The 20,013-nt window shown below is 44.7% G+C and overlaps 1 protein-coding gene across 1 annotated transcript in view; it reads right to left on the minus strand.

The window, feature by feature from the left end:
• Positions 1 to 7,260: 7,260 nt before the first annotated feature.
• The window catches only part of LGI2 (leucine rich repeat LGI family member 2), a 32,854-nt gene continuing 20,101 nt past the window's right edge, over positions 7,261 to 20,013 (minus strand). Inside the window, exon 8 of the mRNA XM_025385826.1 lies at positions 7,261 to 12,716. Within this exon, the coding sequence (XP_025241611.1) occupies positions 11,899 to 12,716 (818 nt within the window). The 3' untranslated portion in view covers positions 7,261 to 11,898. The remainder of the gene's footprint in view (positions 12,717 to 20,013) is intronic.

The following is a 20,013-nucleotide window of genomic DNA, read 5'->3' on the forward strand; positions in this document are numbered from 1 at the left end:
GCTTGGCTCAGTGCATAACATATAGCTTTGCACCACCACGTCCAGCTAATTTTTGTATTTTTAGTAGAGATGGGGTTTCACCACGTTGACCAGGATAGTCTCTATCTCTTGACCTCGTGATCCACCTGCCTTGGCCTCCCAAAGTACTGGGATTACAGATGTAAGTGCAGGAAAGTGCAGGTATAGCAATGAATACAGAGTCTGCCATAAACTCAACCTTTGTGTCACCTTCACAAGGTGCACAGCTCTCACTTTACCATTTCTACTGTGTAGAAAACAAGAGCTCCAAGGGGAGATGGAGGTGTTGAAATGGGCTAGCCCATCCCCGTTCAAGAAGCCACAGCCTCACAGGTCTCCTAGCTGTGCTTCTGTAAATCACAAGGTCATGGGCTTTTACCATCTTGATTACTTGAGACTCAGATGGTTCAAGCTGCAGATTCCAAAGTGGTACCATGTTCATCATCTTCCACTGTGAAAATAAAGCACACACAGGAAAGTGCTAGCTCTCCCTCCCTTAGGCAAGACACATCGTCTCTGGGCCTCCGCTTCCTACCTAGAACACAAGGAGGTTGAAGGGAGAGGCTCCAAAGGATTTCAGGCCCCCTGAACTATTCCCAGACTCAGGCCTGCCCTCTCCCCCGCCGCCCCCACCATGTTCTAAGCTCCAGAGAGGGTGGCTGGCTGGTGGCACACAAGAGGGCTCCACATCAGTGACTACTGGCTACTCATGGGTGACTGGGTGGTCAGCAGAAAAGGCTGGGCTTAGAGCCGGGCGCAGTGGCTCACACCCATAAACCCAGCACTTTGGGGGGCTGAGGCAGGTGGATTCCCTGAGGTCAGGAGTTTGAGACCAGTCTGGCCAACATAGTGAAACCCTATCTCTACTGGAAAAAAAAAAAAAAGCTGGGTGTGGTGGCGGGCACCTGTAGTCCTAGCTACTAGGGAGGCTGAGGCAGGAGAATCGCTTGAACTCAGGAGGCAGAGATTGCAGTGAACCAAGATCGTGCCATTGCACTCCAGCCTGGGCAACAAGAGCGAAACTCTGTCGCAAAAAAATAAAAAAAATAAAAAAGAAAGAAAAAAGAAAGAAATGAAAAGAAAAAGAAAAGGCTGGGCTTAGAGAGCCCTTCGTGAAGAATGGCCTATCCAGCTTCTCATACGACCCACGCAGCCAAATAGACCCCCTCACCCTTCTTGTGTTCCCTCACCCCTCACCCTACTGCCACATCTACATGCTCGCCTTAGAATGGGATTACAGAACAAAACATGGGCTCTGGAGTCAAACATATCTAGATCAGCACTTGGCACTTACAACGCTGAGGCTTTTTGCATATTTATGGATTAAAAATGGAGAGTAGCCCAATGGATAAGGGTACACCCTCTGGTGCCAGAGTGTCCTGGGTTTAAACCCAAGCTCCTCTTCTTGCTGGCTGTGTGACTCCAGACAAGTTCCTTAACTTCTCTGTGCCTCTGTTGATTCAGTTGTAAAATGGGGATAATGATTGGACCTGCCTCACAGAATTTGTGGGGACCAACTGAGATTATAGCTATAAAGCCTTTAGAATAGCACCTGGCACTGGGCTAGGGCTACGGAATTAGATATGATCATTGTTTTCTCCGTTTCAGGTCTTATTAGCTGTGCAAACTTGAGGGAGTTGCCTAACCACTCTGGGTCCTGTTTTCCTGGCTTTGCCACTCTTCAGCTGTGTGACCCGGGGAAGCTCTCAACCTCTCTGTGCCTCCATTTCCACATCTGTAAAATGGGGATATGACAGTGGCTGCTTTGTGAAGAGTCGTGAGAATAAATCAGTTAATGTATGTAACACTCTGCCGGGTGCCTGGCACTCTGCAAATGTCAACCAATCATTTAATCAGCATCCTTTTAGAAAATATTAATTGAGGCACACTTTGGGGCTAGGCGTGTTGGGAAAAGAGTGGTGACCCCCACAGACACAGCCTCTGGAATGAGAGCTTCCTCCTGCCTTGCCTCTCACCTTAATCCATGACTTTGATGGTCATAGAAAATTTCATGTTAATTTCACATTTTTAATTTTCTAATAGCTCAGCTAGCATTTGTTTGAAATCACTTATTTTTCCTTTACAAAATTTTTTCCATTCTCTGGGCCAGCATGACTATAAATCATTGTCTATGATTCCATGCTTAGAAAGAGCCAGGCTAGAACCTACCATTGGAGGGTTTTACTAGGTTATTTATTGCGACAGAAAATGCAAATGCATTGGCAGTAAACATAAGGAAGAAAAAGCTACTTCAGCAGTATGTGCAGAACGTAAATGCAGATGGAAATGGGGGGTGGAGTGTCATTTTTAGTAAGTAGAGCAGATACTCCACTTTGCTGAAAATATGAAATACCAGAAAATTCTCCTGACTTTCTATGTTAATGAAAGAAATGTAAAGTTGACCTGCTTCCTTTTTCAGGACCCCGGAATGACATTATATTTCACTATAGTTTGTGCTATCCAATGTGAAAAACTGATAAAATAGCAAATAAAAAACCTAAAAGGAAGTGTGCAGAGAGCAGAGCTTTGCTGAATGACATCAAGTCCTTTCTCATCACCTGCACTGCAGAAAGATCCTCCCTTGTGTTGCCAAATTTCCTTTCTCTGGTCTGTTTCATACCAGAAACATCTTTTCTAAGTGGTTAAAAATATATTCTCCTGGTCTCTGTGCATAACTTGCAAACAGAGTTGGGCACCAGGGAGCCCGAGCTCCCCAGATCCACTCAAGGATAAGAAGCATTGCCTTGTCCTGAGTAGTTGACATTAGAGAAAAGGCTTGATTCCTACTCCTCATGCTTCCTTCCCCATGGAGGGAGCCCAGGAGCACAGTACTCCTGGCACAAGTCTGCGGGCATCACTCTCCAGCACCAACGAGATGCAATAGGTGCAACGAGGTGAATTAGGACCAGCAACTGAACGCACTAAAACCAATCTCACCCTCTCCCTCTGGTCTGCCTGTCAAGCGCAAATGTTCATCCGCTCCTCCACACTACAAAGATGTGACCAGGTATGTCAAAATGTGTGTTTCAGAGGTCAGTGTAAGGAAACCCATCTACATGCAGATAACAAGCTGTGGTCTCCAATGTAACCCTTATCAGTCATAAAGGGCACTATTCTGGCATGTTCCCTACTTCCTAAGGGCTGCAGTACTCAGACAGTGAATTGGGGCTTGTGACAGGGCCATCCCAAACCCCAGGAGGTGACAGAGATGTCTCTGAGGTATCATGGATAGTCTTCAGAGCATCGTCATCTTCCTCGGGGTCAGCCACAACCCACCAAACGCAGCCTAGGAGACTTTATTGTCACTAAGAAGTCTTCTTGGCCATGGTTAAGGAAGTTAAGTGACTGCATTCCTCTTCAACATTCAATTCCCAGTCAAGACTCTGCTGAAATGCCTTCAAGAAATCTCCCTTGACTTTTTAGCTAAATGGATCATTTCCTCTTTTTAATTTCAATACAACTGTTTACTCACCTGGGTGCACAAATTATTTGTGAAAATGACTTCTCTCCCTTAAACAGTATGTGTTTTGTGGAAATGACATCTCTCTCTTAAACAGTGTTTGTGTGTGTGTGTGTGTGTGTGTGTGTGTGTGTGGTGACATATAGTGTGGTATGTGGATGTGTTGGTTCCTTCTCACATTAATAGACCCATTTGGCAGCAACCTCATTCCTATAAGCTAATAATGGTGATGTGTTAGTTACTCATTACTGCAAAACAAATTACTCCAAAACACAGCATCTTAAAATAAGCGCTTAGCATCTCACATAGTTTCTATGGATCAGGAATCCAGGTTTCTCAGGAAGTTGTAGTCAAGACATTGACCAGGTCTGCAATCATATGAAGGCTTGACTGGGGCCGACAGATCCACCTCCAAGTCGGTTCACTCCCATGGTGCAGACTGTTGGCAGAAGAACTCAATGCCTCCCACGTGGGCCTCTCAACAGGCTGCTTGAGTATGTTCACAGCATAGTGGCTGGCTTCCCTCCGAGTGAGCAGTCCAAGACCTATTCTGGGACGTCATACGCCAACACTTTTGCCACATTCTACTCCTTAGAAGCAAGTCCCTAAGCAAAGCTCACACTCCAGGGGAGGGAAACCAGGCTCCACCTCTTGAAGGGAGGGGCACCAAATAATTTGCAAGTATATTTCAAAACCACTGCAGGTCACATGGCGCAGAAAGAGAGAAGCAGAGCAGAAGAATATTAAAACCTATTGAATTCATAATAGCAAGAATAATACATGAATGTTGGAACATTTGGAACTCCTTTCTCTCTATTGTCTGCCCAGGAAAACTGATGTGGATAAATGTGGAAGAGAGCAGGCCAGTGGATGAAATGGTGATGTAAAGGTGAGCTTTGTGGAAGAGTGGAGAAAGAGATTGGCACTGAAGTGGGCAGTGAAAGAGCAAGAGGCTTGTGGGAGACTTGATTTCAGAGGCAGCGTTTGGATGGTTATGAACAGCCTTTCCTCTTCTTTCAGGGGCACCGTAAAGATCAGGATTAATAGTATGACTATTTGGTTTGGAGGCTGTTTCATTAAGTGTTACACTGTGGAGAGACTGGATCACATGGGTCATATTATTTATTCAGGTTACATTCATTCACACGCCCTGTGAATTCCCACCCTATGCAAACTGGCAAGAAAGCGCTATTTTAAAAGATTCTTGAACGCTTTTGTATCTTTCTTAAGACCTTTGTATACAGCACTGTTCACATAGTAGGTAGTCAAAATTAATGGGAAAGACTCAAGCAAAAAGTGTATTTGGATTTCCATATGATTTATAAGCCAAGATGCTATAATCCAAAGAGGCAGGAAAATGATGTAAACCAGAAATAAAAATATTTGTAAGTGACAATGTGTCCAGAATTCTTTGACAGTTTAAGAGAAACAAAAGCAGGAGACGAGGAGAGAGTTACACTACGGTGAGCAGAGAGTTAAGCCGGGGCCTGGGACAAGCATCGAGAGTGTCACTTCCTCTGAGGTCCCAACCCTACTTCCATAGGCTCTGCAGCCCACACTACCCTTGAAAGCAAACAGGGAGATGGCAGAACTGATGGGCTGGCAGCACCACCTCAAATCTCTTAGCTCCAAAACTGGAGGTATTCATCAGGGCCCTGCATCATTTCTGCAGGTGATGGATGGTGTGAGGTAAGGCACACAGATCTAGACTTGTTTCTCCTTCGGTAACAATTGTTTCTTGGAAGAGGAAGAAAACTTAGCTGGATTTTCTCTCTTTGTGTGGATTTCCAGGGTAGACACTTGGAGGTGTGTGCAGGAGCATGCTCTTTGGGGCCCACAGAGAGATTCCAGCAGGTGCTGGAGATTCTGGGGTAGCCTTTCCATGACTGCCGGCCTCTTTTCCCCTGTGTTGCTTTGGTTTGCTGTCTGGCTAAAGGCAGGAGTGGGAGAAACTCACATTTCGCAAGAGGCTGCCCAGAACAGAGGTCAAGAGGGTAAGGTTTGTCCAAGGCCTTCCCTCTCAGCTTTGCTACCAATTTGTCAGGAAAAAAAAAAATCGTTTGTGCCAATTAGACCCTGGTTAGGAAAGTGTTGTCCTGTTTGGGAGGCGGGTACAGAAGCCAATTGCAAGGACAGGAGATCAATGAAAGTGACACATTACTATGCCTCCAATTCTTCTCAGCCCTCAATTTACTCTCTGAGACACAGAGAAAATAAGTGTACTTGCCTTGCTAATGGGTACATGGTTGGCTCTCGGCAATTTATATAGAGCACTTTAGTTCCAAGATGAAATGCACTGGGATATTAGGATTAGTCTCTGCTTTAGTTAGTTTCTGACTTGCAGATTTGAAAAAATTTAGTTCTTTTCTGTACTTCTCCACAAACACAAAACAATGATTTAATGGTAAAACAGCAATGAAAAGAAACCAGGCCATTCTCTCCAACATAGTTAAAAGGGCACTTCTCTTGATCTGACATAACTGTTCCTCATATGAATTTATTATCTGTATTCACACTCATATTCCACCTGAATGCCTTGGGTCCAGGTGGGTGGTTGCTTATGGTTCATGTGTATTCTGAGCAGGTAGGCCTTCATACTGTTTGTTGACGCCTGTGGTGGACACACCTTAAAGTGACTTCTCACACCCCTGAGTCATATTCTTGTATAATCTCTTCTCTTTGAGGACACAAATTGTGACCTGCTTCAAACCAGTAGAATAGAGACAAGGTGATGAGATCTTTGGTGATTGCATCTAACTGCTTCATTTATTGCACAATTAGTCACACACTATTTTGTGATGCACAACATTTTTTTTTTAAGAGATAGGAGTCTCACTCTGTCACCCAGGTTGGAGTGCAGTGACTCAGAGTCACTCAGAGTGACTCAGAGCTCACTGCAGCCTCAAACTCCTGGGCTTAAGGGATCCTCCTGCCTCAGCCTCCCAAGTAGCTGGGACTAGAGGTGCATGCCACCACACCCAGTTCTTTTTTATTTTTTGTAGAGACGGAATATCACTTCGTGGCCCAAGCTGGTCTCCAACTCCTGGGCTCAAGCAATCCTACCATCTTGGCTTCTCAAATTGCTGGGATCACAAGTGTGAGCCACCGTGCCTGGACTGTGATGCAAAATTTTATCTAAACCTTTATTGTTGACTGTAGCATCATGCACTTATTATTTTCCCTCTTAACTAGATTTTAAGTCTCTTGAGGGCAAGAACTCTGTTCTTGAAGATTTTCAAAAGTCCCATAGCAATTGGAAGTACAGTAAGTACACAGTCATATGTAATTTGGGTTTCTGAGCCTTCATTTGTCCAACTAAACCAGATGGATCTTAGATGAAGATATACATGGCAAACACTGCATGCCTACTGTGGGCCAGGTTAGATCCCAGACATGCAGAGAACAAGACAAAAACTCTGTCCTCAGGGGTTCATGGTGGTTCAACTTAACCAATGAAGTCTTGCAATCTCACTTCCTCCTTACCTTGTAGAATCGGAAGATATCCAAAGATTCCTAGAGTTCTTTGTCAAGCTGTCAGAATTATAATTCCACAGATCAGGCATAGTGTAACCATGAAGCTCTTCAGTGAATTTTTAGTGACTTTTGGGTGATTTTTTAGTTTCCAAGTAGAAGAAGCAAAAGACCCTTGTGGTGGTTACCTTCCATCTAAACAGAGTGAGCTGCAAAGATACTGCTGTCCCTCGGTGGCCCATGGGTGTCCCCGCAAATTTGTGACTCAAGTGGCCATATTGATATTAAGCAGACCAGATATCAAGACCATATTAGGCATGAACCACTTTTTATTAATAGGCTTACTGAATATATTAAGAAGCATATAGTTTGTACGCCCTATTTACCAAAAAGAACTAAATATGTATACAGCCTAAAATACATCCACTGTAGTCTGCATACTGTAAAACTTGCTTCTTTACACATAGCAACTATTCTTATTTTACCTAGGTTATGCATTTAAAATACATACAAATGGTACCAAATAGCATATTGGCCTATTTTATCACAATTCTTATACGTTCCTGATAATCAAAGGGATTGATAGCGAATGCATAGTTTCCTACTAGAAAAAAAAGTAGATTTTGATACAAGCAATGGAATATAGTAAGGATAATAATGACTTGGTTTAGATCTCAGTAGCTTTACAATATACTTCTTATTTGAATGAGCATTATAGTTGGTTCTCTTCATTACTAATTGAGACGTTGTTAATTTTCCTGGTCATTCTATGCTCTGCTTGCCTGGCTGAGGCAAAGGAAGTCCTTATCCTTTTTTCTTTTCTTCCAGTTTGTTTTTACTTTCCCAAGTTTCCTCCGGAGCCATCTGCCCTACTTTGCCATTCCCCTTGCACTGCCACCCAAATCTGGACCACTTTCTCATTGCGTCATTGCATACAACTAGATTATTGTATTCCACTCCAGGAAGCTGTTGAACAGAATCTTTGGCCACTGCCTAATTAAAGAACTTCCTTCCGCAGCTGCAAAGGAGAGGCTGATACCTCTGCGGAAGAAGCGGGAAGCCAGCTTAAGAGATTTTCTTTAGGTGGCATGCAAATAGACTGCCGTCCTGCAGATCTTCATCTCCCCTTCATTATACCCCAGGCCGGAGAAATTTCCATCATGAGCACTCCTGGCCGCCAAACCTCCGGCATCCCACGCTGATTTCTTTCCTAAAAATACACAGACTCTCACTCCATGGGGAAGAAAAATGCAACTCTGCCATTTCCAGTGTGCTCCCTGAAGGCTGCTGATGGCCGAGAGCAATTCATCACCACTCGTGCGTTCAGGCTTTGAATTTTTCCTTCACAGATCGCTTCTTGTTTATCTGGTGGACAATGTGACAAGAACCAGATGTGTCTCAACCTCAACATCCCTCCCATAGCTATGCAGGGGGAGAAACAACCAGACCAGCTAGATATCCTCCTTAGAACGGCAGAAAACTATCCGAAATTTCTGAACCACTTTCAAGAGTGGGGCCTTGCATGTAAAAAGAGTAGGGCATGTAATTGCATGTTCATTGTTAAATGGATTAGTTGATTGAATCGTGTCTATTCAGTATGATTTTTCTTCTGGCTATGCATATTTTGTTGCACTTTTTACTTTATCTCAAGGTGCTGCCAAATTCAAAATCATGCTAGAAATGAAGGTCTTTCTTTGGGAGAGTATAGCAGGGTGTCTTAGAAAGAAAATACAATGTCTGCTGATCAGAGGGAGAGTTCTTGCTTTGCCAGTCCCCATTGGATAACCACGGCAGGCAATTTATATAGTTTTCATGTCTATTTCCTTCTCTCTGGAATTAGAATAATACCTACCCTGCAATAAACTTCAGAACTATTTATGAACAAATGAGGTGAATACTAATATGCATTGGAAAAATATAAAGCCTTGCTAAATGTAAGGTGGCCTTATCATCCACTGTCCAGTAACACAGTGCTCTTCATATCTAAGATTTATTTTTAGAGTCTTGGTAACAGACTCATTCCCGATCCTATGGAGTATGGGGACAAGTCCCCCTTTAAGGAAAGGCCTTAAAGCCACATGGCTGCACAGAGGGATCAGTCCAGGAGCCTAGCCACAGAGCTCATCAAGAAGAAACAAGCTGAGCAGACGACCACCCAATGGGTGATGGGAGGGAAAGTAGAAGAAAGATCTGCCCCCCGCTTCAAGCTGATCTCCACTGGGGACAGTCCACATATGTCTCTGCTTTGCATTTTTGCTGTTGCTTGGTTGGTTTTGTGTTTTACATTATTACTGGAAGAATGCTTCTTGCAGGAATTGTTTAAAACTTCAGGGATTCTTGGGATGAAGCAGTAAGATTAATGAAGCAAAGCGTTCGCCACCCTGTGCCAAGAACATCTATGCTCCTTTAGTAAGTTGGCCAGAATAAATATCTCCGTCCACAGCATAGGCGCTCTGTAGATTGCAGGCTTTAGTCTTGTATAAAATAAAATTATAAAAAAGGAAAACCCAATTGCAGTTGAGTGGGTCACCCACTTCTCACACCCCATCCATCACCTGTTTAGATCATTCTTTCACCCCCTAATTCCCCATCCGGACTCAACAGCTCTCCCCATCCTAAACCCGGCGTCCTGTGTTTCCTGGTTTCCCAGAATCTGGCAATGTGATCAGAATAGTGAGTGCAGGGGGCTCAGTCGCTAATTCACCCTCAGAGGTACAGCTGGGAACGTGATACCTCTCTGCAGTGGCAACACTGTGAAAAGATGCCACCTTGCCATCCCTACAGGTGGCTGGAATTGGGAACATTACTTTGATCTGGCATAGATGCTGGGACTGTCTAAATATCTCCTACAGTTTGCCAAATACCCATTTTTCTGCTCAGTTTGTCTGAGGGGTTCCATGCAACAGAAAGAATAGCTTGCCATCTTTAGGGCTGCAGGAACGGCAGAGCTCTTCCCCTTTCAGCCTCTAATGGGGGAACCTGGGCATTTGTAGCCTGTTCAAATAAACCAAGAAGGCAAAAAAAAAAAAAAAAAAAAAAAAAATGCAGAAGAAAAGTAATTTGCACTTGAAAATGAAAACAAACCACTTTTTTCCCGTTCGCTTGGTATTTGTAGAAGTTTCAAGTGACAACACTACTATGTGTGGGTGAGTTCGTTCACTAAAATCCGTGGTTTCTGAGGCTGGAAGCCTCAGCCTACAGTCCCAGAATGTTATCCAAGAGTGCTGATGTAACATCAATGCTTCATTCTCTGAGTGCTATTTATTGTCTCAGTCTTCATTGCTTAAAGTCAGGAAACAACAAACACATTCATATTTGTGGCAAAACATCTACCTACTCATGACATGGCAAATAATCATTTTACAATAACAATACAGTACAATATGATCGTGCTACTTTCATGGCTAGGAATGAAGTTGTTGGATTTCTCTCTCAGAGCTACCCCTAAAGGCATTCACTTTATATTCTCTGAAGAGAACCAGCTAACCAGGTGGAACATCCACTAAGAATCTTCCACATAACCGAACCCCAGGAGCTTCCCTATTGCCCATACCAGAGAGGCCCATTTGGAAATACACCATCTGGTTTCTTGAGCACAGACCTGGAGTGTGGGATTCAGCTTGGCTGGCTCCAAAGCTGGCCCCTACTGATCAGCCTGAGATCCCCAGCCTGCACAGGCTGATTCCACGGCCAACACGTGGGCCCTGTGAGCATGTGCGTCCCAGGGCGGGGCGGGAGGCGGGGTTCCTTTGGGAAAGTACTGGGAGAGGGAGTCTTCCTATCTGAGTATCTTGGGTTGTGATTTGGTGTGAGCTTCACTGGCAGCTGCAATAGCAGCAACTCAACAAAACGGGACTGTTACACAAGCGGGGCGGAAGGCAGGTGGGCCGGCAGGGAAGTTGGTATTCGATTACTTGAAATATTCAGTTGTCCAGAGGGCAAGGACACGCACCAATCAAAGGACCACCTCTAGGTTTCAAAGCACGTCAAGATCTGTGTAAAGTCCTCTTTGCCTTCGTAAAATCTCACTTCAAAAATTCTACCAAATGCTCATCAGACGGAAATAACTGTTTCATCCCTCTAAAGGACGAAATGAAAAGCACCATTCAGTGTTTGGCCTGTCTGCTGGTTACCCACAAACTCAACGGGTGGGTTCCGAGAAGCAGATGAGCCATGAAGAGCATCAAACAAGCATTACTGCTCTGGCCACCACAGGGTCAGCTTTGAACCATAAGAAAGAGGGAGAAACTCCTTTGAGTCGCTGCTGGGCCTGCCGCCTGTGCTGGGTCTAGACATGTGTCACCGGAATATTGTCTTTGTGGCAGAGGAAGCAATGTCAAACATTAAATTGCTAACGTATCCATGACAAGCATTCATATGAGCCAACAAAATCACCAAGGTTCTGCTATTAAGGAGGATTCAGGAAGACTGGGCATTACTTTTAGGAAACTGGGATGACTCAAAATAGCACTGCTGAGTGTTACAAGATTTTTAAACTAATAATCAGCAAATCTTTTCAGCTGACTTTTGGCTTTAAGAGTTCTTACCAAAAAGATTGCTAAAGTGGAATGAGAGGGGCTCAAAGTTTGTTTTTTTATTTCATTATAAGAGCTGTCCCATCTTATCCAATTTTCTTCTTCCTCATTAAAAAGGGGAAAAAAAAGGCATATTACATTTCTAGATGGTAAGAGTAAATGCTGTACTCTTTTCTCAGAAATTACAGGCTTTAAGATGCTCTTTAAAATGGTAGAAGGGGCATGTCATGCAGTTAGCCAATAAATGCAATCCCTGATTAAAATGTGAGTTCTAAAAGTTTGAAAACGTCTAACTATGTCAGTGCTTTTTAATTTCAGGGCTCTGAGCCTGGCTTTGATTTGTGTGTTGATTTTTCTTGGTCCTCTCTTGTGAGAGCTAATGCTACACATCTTTTGATTTCACCCACCACACCTTCACAAACTTAAGTCAACAATGATATGTTCAAAAATCTTTGTTTTCCCTTTGAAACTGGATGCAAAGAAGAAATCTCTCCTGTCGGTGGAGACAGCTGTGAAGGAACGAGGCGCCTGCACATAAATCTCCTTAAACTTTTTGAATAGCTGCTTCTCTTTATCCCACTGGTATATCTGAGAGAATGTATAGTCACTCCCCAGGGCCAGGTAGTGATTATCTTTAAAAGAAAAGGGCTGCAGGGTCATGGCCCCCCGGGATGGAAGAGCTTGGATCTCCACGAACTGCTTACTGTTCCACCTCATGACCCGGGAGTCCCCGATGAAGCGGGTGAGGGAAAGGTACAGGGTATTGTGCATTCGGAAGCTCTTCACAGCCAGTACGTCCTCCATGTTGGGGATGTCACCATGGGGGACAAACTTCTTAGAGCTTTTATTCCACTGGAGGATGATGGGGACCTGGGAGCGGCTGGACAGGATGAGATGCGATTTTCCATCGATATCAACAAACTCTGCATCCGTGTCTCTGAACCACTCATGCAGTGACTGGTAAGAATAGAATCCTTTGCTGTTCCATTTGTAAACTGTGGACAGACCAGCCTTCGAGCTGTCGGCGATGACAAAGAACGTCTCGTCGTCGATCTGAAACAGCTCGATGTCGTTGGGCTTGGAAATGCGAGAGACCTCTATGTCTTGGAATTTGACAAATTTGGTCCAGCTCTCGTCGTATTTGTAAATGTGAGAGCCGCCGAAGAGCTGGGCTACCACCACAAAGACCTGATCATCGATGAGAATGGCCTTACAGCCCACGATGGACTGACCTGTGCTCCAAAATAAAGGAGAGGAGATTAGTGCAACTACAGCTAAAAACACATCTCCACTTGTACTCTTGTACACTGCTGATGGGAGTGTGAAATGGCACAGTCACTATGGAAAACAGTAAACATGGACTTAACCTACGAGCCAGCAATTCCACTTCTTGGTATAAACCCAAAATAATTGAAAGCAGTGACTCAAAGAGATATCTGTACACCTAATGCTATAGACCAAATGTTTGTGCTCTCTCCAAATGCATATGATGAAACCTCACCTCCAATGTGATGGTATTTGGTGGTGGGGGCTTTGGGAGGTGATTAGTTCATGGGAACAGAGTCCTCAGGAATGGGGTTAGTGCCCTTCCAACTCCCTCTGCCCTTCCACCACATAAAGACACAGCAAAGAGGTGGTCAGCTATGCAGTGGGTTCTTGCCACATACCAAATCTGCCAGTGTCTTGATCTTGGACTTCCCAGCCCCAGAACTACGAGAAATAAATTTCTGTTGCTTATAAGCCACTCAGTCTATGGTATTCTGTTGCAGCAGCCCAAACAGACTAAGACACCTATAACATCATCCTTCACAATAGCCAAAAGGTGGAAGTAACTCAGGTTGCTTCAACGGATGAATAGACCAAGTGTGGCATATACATAAAATGGAATATTATTCAGCCTTAAAAAGGAAGAAAATTCTGACATATGCTACAACATGGATGGACTTTGAGGGCATTAAGCTAAGTGAAATAGCCAGTCACAAAAAGATAAATACTATATGATTCCAGTTATATGAGGTACCTAGAGCAGTCAGATGTATAGGGACAGAAAGGAAAGGAGTGGTTTTCAGGGGCTGTGGGATGGGGGAAATGAGGAGTTGTCATTTAATGGCAGAGTTTCAGTTTTTCAAGATGAAAAGCGTTTGGAGGTTAGTTATACAACAATGTGAATGTATCTAACACTACTGACCAGTATATTAAAACATGGTTAAGATAGTACATTTTGTGCTTTGTGTATTTTGCCGCAATTAAAACAATTTTTAAAAATTATCTAAAAATGTGCTTCCATAGAAATGGTCAAGTGAGGTCATCAGGGCCTCTGGAGTCCTCAGAGGCAGGCATACAATTCAGGAAACTCACTAATGCACCAAAGGAATTATCGTCATGCTTTTTAATAAAGCTACATTAAATAGCTTGATTTAGCCATTCCACAATCTATACATATTTCAAAACTACATTTTATACACAAACAAATAGACACAATTTTAATTTGTCAGTTAAAAAATGTGTATCCATGGAAGAAAAATAAAAAGTATTTCCTGACTCCATATGGCAGAAGTAGGCAGTTAAACAGGCTTCTCCTGGCGGTGGGGTTGGGTAAGGGATGGTAAAAAGGCAGGACTGAGGTCTCAGAGGCAGGAGAAAAAGATTTCTGAGTGTTCTTGAAGACATTTGGGCTCTTTTGATTTCCAGAGCCAAAGGAAGTCAAGTCGAGGCAGAAAGAGTAGGGTTAAACCTCATGACACAGACCAGAGGCCTAGGGTTCAAAGCCTAGCCCTGCACCTTGTAAGCTTTCTGACCCTGTGCCAGTTAACCCAACTCTGTGCTCAAGTTCTTCATTCATAAAATGAGATTGAAGATGCTGCCAGCACTGATCTTACAAGTGACTGTAAGGATGAAATGAGATCATTCATGGCAAGCGTTTCTAGCATGGAGCACTGGCACCTAGGGGGTGATTGATCATTAGTGGCTATCATTATTGGACAATTGAAGCAATTGTCACAGTAATCACAAGACCTTGCCCCTTAGTGCTTGCCCATAGGGGGCATGCATAAATATCTAAAGAAGGAGCGATAGTCTGAATGATCTCGTTCAGGCGTCATAAAACTAAGACTTTGCAGAGACAGGGGACCATTTTCCATGGTGACTCTCCTCTCTGGCTCACCTCCCACCATCCCTTCTCATCCTGCACCCAGATGCCCCCCAGACCTCCCCATTCCAGAAGACCAACCACTAAGCAAAGGACCACCCACAAGACCACTGATCCTCCATCTAGATCATTTGATTAAGGGTTTTTTCTTTCCTTTAATTTTCTATGTAATTTGGACCAAAGCGAAATTGGCCAGAATCCCAAATTCTAAGGATGATTCCATTTCTATCCTAAGGACTGGCTTTGGGGGCTGACACTGGGTGGTTTTCAGAGTGGCATTTACTTTTCTCTTTCACCATTCTGGCCTTCCTGCAAGGACCTAATCCCTTTTCCTTGTTTAAAACTAATTATTGCATTTTTTTTCCTGAGGATATGTGTGCTAAATGTTTACCAGAGCAAATTTTGAAAATACTAAGAGGTAAAACGTAAAAAGTGTGTAGGTGGGCCGGGCACGGTGGCTTATGCCTGTAATCCCAGCACTTTGGGAGGTCGAGGTGGGCGGATCACAAGGTCAGGAGATCAAGACCATCCTGGCTAACACGGTGAAACCCCGTCTCTACTAAAAATACAAAAAAAATTAGCCGGGCGTGGTGGTGGGCGCCTGTAGTCCCGGCTACTCGGGAGGCTGAGGCAGGAGAATGGCATGAACCCGGGAGGCGGAGGTTGCAGTGAGCCGAGATCGAGCCACTGCACTCCAGCCTGGGCGACAGAGCAAGACTCCATCTCAAAAAAAAATAAAAATAAAAAAATGTGTAGCTATGACCAGGCACTATTCTAAGTACTCTACATGCATTTACTTATTTAATCCTTATAACAACTGTATGAGGCATATACTATTCTTAGCAGCAGCATCATCCATTTTACAAAGGGTAAAACTGAGGCACAGAGAAGTTAAGTAATTTAGTAAAAGTCACACAGCTAGTATGTGGTAGAGACTGAGATTTAAATTCAGATAGTTTGGCCTCAGTCTACACTCTGCTACCAAAGAACCAAAAAGCACAAAGAAGAAAATACAAACCAGTTGTACTATAGATGTGAAATAACACCTAATATCTTGATTATATTATTTAATGTTTAATCTATGCACATATTCAAATATTCTTTTTTCAAAAACTGGTGTTTATATTATCCATAGATATTTTATAATCTACCTTTTTTCCACTTGGCGCCCATGCTGTGAACATTTCCTCATGCTGATGATTCTTCAACAACTTGATATTGTTTGACACTACACAGAATCTCATTGCATGGATGCACCATCTTGTATTTAATTAATGCTCTACTGTTGGACACTGCAGTTATTTCTAGGTTTTCCTTATTGTAAAATAACGTTTCCTTTGAAATATTGTTAAATAACATGTTTTGATACCATCTGGCAGTGTTCTCAAGTGTAAGAATTGCTGGGGCAAATGTTGTGCACATTTTTAAGCTTTTGGGTTTTAACTGCCAAACTGCTCTTCAAAAGTGGCATTGACTTCCACCCTGCCAACACTAATTGAGAGTGCAGGCTCCTCATCTCTTCTTGAGCACCTGGCTACGGAGGCCACCGCCCCCCAGAAGCATCCTAGAGGTCTGCCTGTCACAGCCAAAGGACCGCGTGAAACAGAAGGAATTCCTTTCCTGGAGATGCTCTGGAACACACTCTGTCCAGGTTAGCCGTGGAGTTGTCAGTAGCAGACAGATCATTGTGTGCGTGTGTGTGGCGCGTGGGGGTGGTGAATGTAGGAAGAGGGATTACAGGTCGGAACATACTTAGCCTGCAGAAATCAAAAGGCAAACAAAATAAACCAAAATTGAGAAAGCCGAGATGAGGTGTAGAGAGAACGAGGGGAAGCGAACCTCACGGTGAACATAACCATGGGTTTCTGTCTCTCCCCTGGGGGCACATGGACAGCTGGAGCCGTCCCTTTGGCAACATGGTCACCAGGCCGGCAAAGGAGGAAGTGCATGGATTGAGAAAATCCTGCCCCGCCCTTGTCAACTTGGTGACGACCCCACAGCCAAACAAGATGTCAAATGAGGTATGCACAGCACAGGGAGGGAGAATGATCCATTTACCTCCTTCTTCTTCTAGGCAAGCAGCACCCAGGGCAGCGTCCTTGCCTATCCACGTGTGCTGTAGGGCTTTCCCTCATGCCAGGCTCAATGCCAGCTACCGAGAGACAGCTCCACTCCTCCCTCCATGGAGCGATCCCCCTTCCTTCTGTAGCACCACCTTCTACCTCCCTCAGGGAAGTCTGCTGCTCTCTGCATTCCCAACGCTCATGCAAGTTGTGGAGCAGTTTTAATGGGAATCATAAAGGTAGAGCCTGTGGGGGGAAAAGGAGGGTTGCTCCTATTTTACCCCCATTAAATCCTTACAGTATTGGCCAGGCACGTTGTCTCATACCTGTAATCCTAACACTTTGGGAGGCGAAGGCAGGTAAATCACCTGAGGTCAGGAGTTCGAGAACAGCCTAGCCAACATGGTGAAACCCCGTCTCTACTAAAAATACAAAAATTATCCAGGCATGGTGGTGTGTGCCTGTAATCCCAGATACTCGCGAGGCTGAGGCCAGAAAATCGCTTGAATCTGGGAGGTGGAGGTTGTAGTTAGCCGAGATCACACCACTGCACTCCAGCCTGTGTGACAAGAATGAGACTCTATCTAAAAAAAAAAAAAAAAAAAAATTCCTTATAGTGTTTCCCTGAGTCCAATACTATGCTGATCTCATTTTACAGATAAAGTGGAAATTCCTAAAATCTCCACTTTACAGATGAAAGGGGCTCGTGCACATTAAACCACTTGGCCACGGCCACCAACCAGTAAGGGCTGGAGCCAGGATGATCAAAAGCCAGTCTGATGTTAGAACTCATTTCTCGGGCTTGGTGGTGAAAAGAGGAGCCAGATGGGCTTCATGTCATGGTCGCCGAGCTGTGGGATGATTCAGACTTGGAGACTGAGGGGCTGAGGAATCCTTGGAAACTAACAAGGTCCAGCAGGGCTTTGACCCCAGCCATACCCACTCGGATCACACTGACTTCCTCCCTACCAGCTCTGTGGCCTCCGTTCGGTCCAGGCCATGCTTGCTTGCCTGGGTTCCAGATTCTTTTCACAGCCTCTTAGCTGGCCACTGTGCTTCCACCTTTGTGCCCTCACTCCAAAAGTCTATATTGGACCTGGTAGCTGGACACAATCCAACCTCTTAGCTAGGTACCTGCATCCTCCTGCCTCTGCACAAAACCCTCCGTGGCTTTGCAGGACATTCAGAAGAAAAGCCAAGTCCTTCCTAGGATCTGTGAGACTCCATGATGAGCCTTTCTGACTTCGGACTCATCAACTGCAACTCCGCGCTGGCTCATTTTGCTCATGCCAAACCATCCCCCCGGATGTTCTTCAAACAGGAAAGATGCTCTCCTGCCTCCACCTATGCACTTGCTGCTCCCTTTGCCTGGAATGCTCTTCCCCCATCTCCATGGGAACCAATCCCACCGATCCCACAGGTCTTATTCAAGTAGCACCTTCTTGATGAGGCCTCTCCTGGACACTCTACCCAAGTCTTCAAATCCTCCCACACACAGTACTCCACATCTTCCTTCTTCACTTTATTTCCCCTCCTTAGCACATTTCTGTCTGATGTGTTTTTTGTTAATACTACAATTATTTTTACGATAATTATTACAATACGAATATTCTTTCTTACTGTCTCTTTCTCTCATTAGAATGGAAACTCCTGAGGGCAAAGGTTTTTACGTTTTGTTTTGTTTTTTTGAGATGGAGTCTTGCTCTGTCACCCAGGCTGGAGTGCAGCAGCATGATCTTGGCTCACTGTAACCTCTGCCTCCCGGGTTCAAGCAATTCTTCTGCCTGAGCCTCCCAAGTAGCTGGGATTACAGGCGCCCACCACCACGCCTGGCTAATTTTTGTATTTTTAGTAGAGACAAGGTTTCACCATATTGGCCAGGCTGGTCTCAAACTCCTGACCTCATGATCCACCCGCCTTGGCCTCCCAAAGTGCTGGGATTACAGGCATGAGCCATTATGCCCAGCCAGAATTTTATCTGGTTTATTCACTGCTGTGTCCCCAGCACCAAGAACATGCCTGGCTCAGAGTAAATGTTCAAGAAATCTTTGGAACAAATGAATAAATTTAAGAATGCCACCAGCTGCCGTATATCAGAAGGGCAGGAGTTTGAGATCAGCCTGGCCAACATAGCGAAACCCCATCTCTACTAAAAATAAAAAACATTAGCCGGGTGTGGTGGTGGGTGCCTACAGTCCCAGCTACTCAGAGGGCTGAGGCAGGAGAATCGCTTGAACCCAGGAGGTGGAGGTTGCGGTGAGCTGAGACTGTGCCACTGCACTCCAGCACGACGACAGAGTGAGACTCCATCTAAAATAGTAATAATAATAATAATAATAAAAAGAAAAAAGAAAGACAGGGCTGTCCTACCAAGGTCAACCTGGGAGAGAAATCCAGTGGGGTACAACCATGAGAAACCCCAGGCTCGGCCCTGAATAAACAGTGGGTGACTGGACACGCCTGAGCCTGGACCTCATCATTTATAAGGCTGTGAAAAGGATGGCGGCTTTGAGAAGTGCCTGCTCCGTGCACTCAGTCCTCACAGCATCCACATGAGGCACATCCACTCCCCATTTCCCAGATGAGAAAACCACGCCTCAAAGGCACAGGTACTTCCTAGTCCACGGCAGAGTTGGGAGTACAATCCGTGTGCATCAGTTTTCAAAAGCTGAGCTCTTTCTAGTATGTATGCCTCCTCTCTCTAAAGAAGAGAGCTTTTGTCCTCCAACCTATGGACAGATGTAACTCCAAGGACTGTTATGAGCTTCCAATGGGATAAACTAGGCCCTGGTGCCTCACAGGCTCACAGCCAAACATCGGCACTGGAACTTGTTCAAGAGCAAAGCTCAGCCAGGCACGGTGGCTCAAGCCTACAATCCCAGCACTTTGGGAGGCCAAGGCAGGAGGATCCCTTGAGCTCAAGAGTTTGAGACCAGCCTGGGCATCATAGTGAGACCCTGTCTCTACAAAAAATAAAAAATTAGCTGGGTGCAGTGGTGTGTGCTTGTAGTCCCAGCTACTCAGGAGGCTGGGGCAGGAGGATCCCTTGAGCTCAGGAGTTCCAAGTTGCAATGAGGCAAGATTGCATCACTGCACTCCAGCCTGGGTGACAGAGTAAGAGCCTGTCTCAAAACAAAAACAAAAACAAAAAACCCACAAAAAAACAAAGAACAAAAAACAGCAAAGCTTCATTCTGCTCCCATCTCCTACCCTAGAGATGGAGAGAAAAGGCAGAGAGGCCAGCTCATCCTCCCCTCCCCTATCTTCCATGTCAGGACGAAGAGGGAAGAACAAAACCACGTGGGTATGGACTCGCTT

The sequence above is a fragment of the Theropithecus gelada genome, chromosome 5, assembly GCF_003255815.1.
Source record: "Theropithecus gelada isolate Dixy chromosome 5, Tgel_1.0, whole genome shotgun sequence".
NCBI lineage: Eukaryota > Metazoa > Chordata > Mammalia > Primates > Cercopithecidae > Theropithecus > Theropithecus gelada.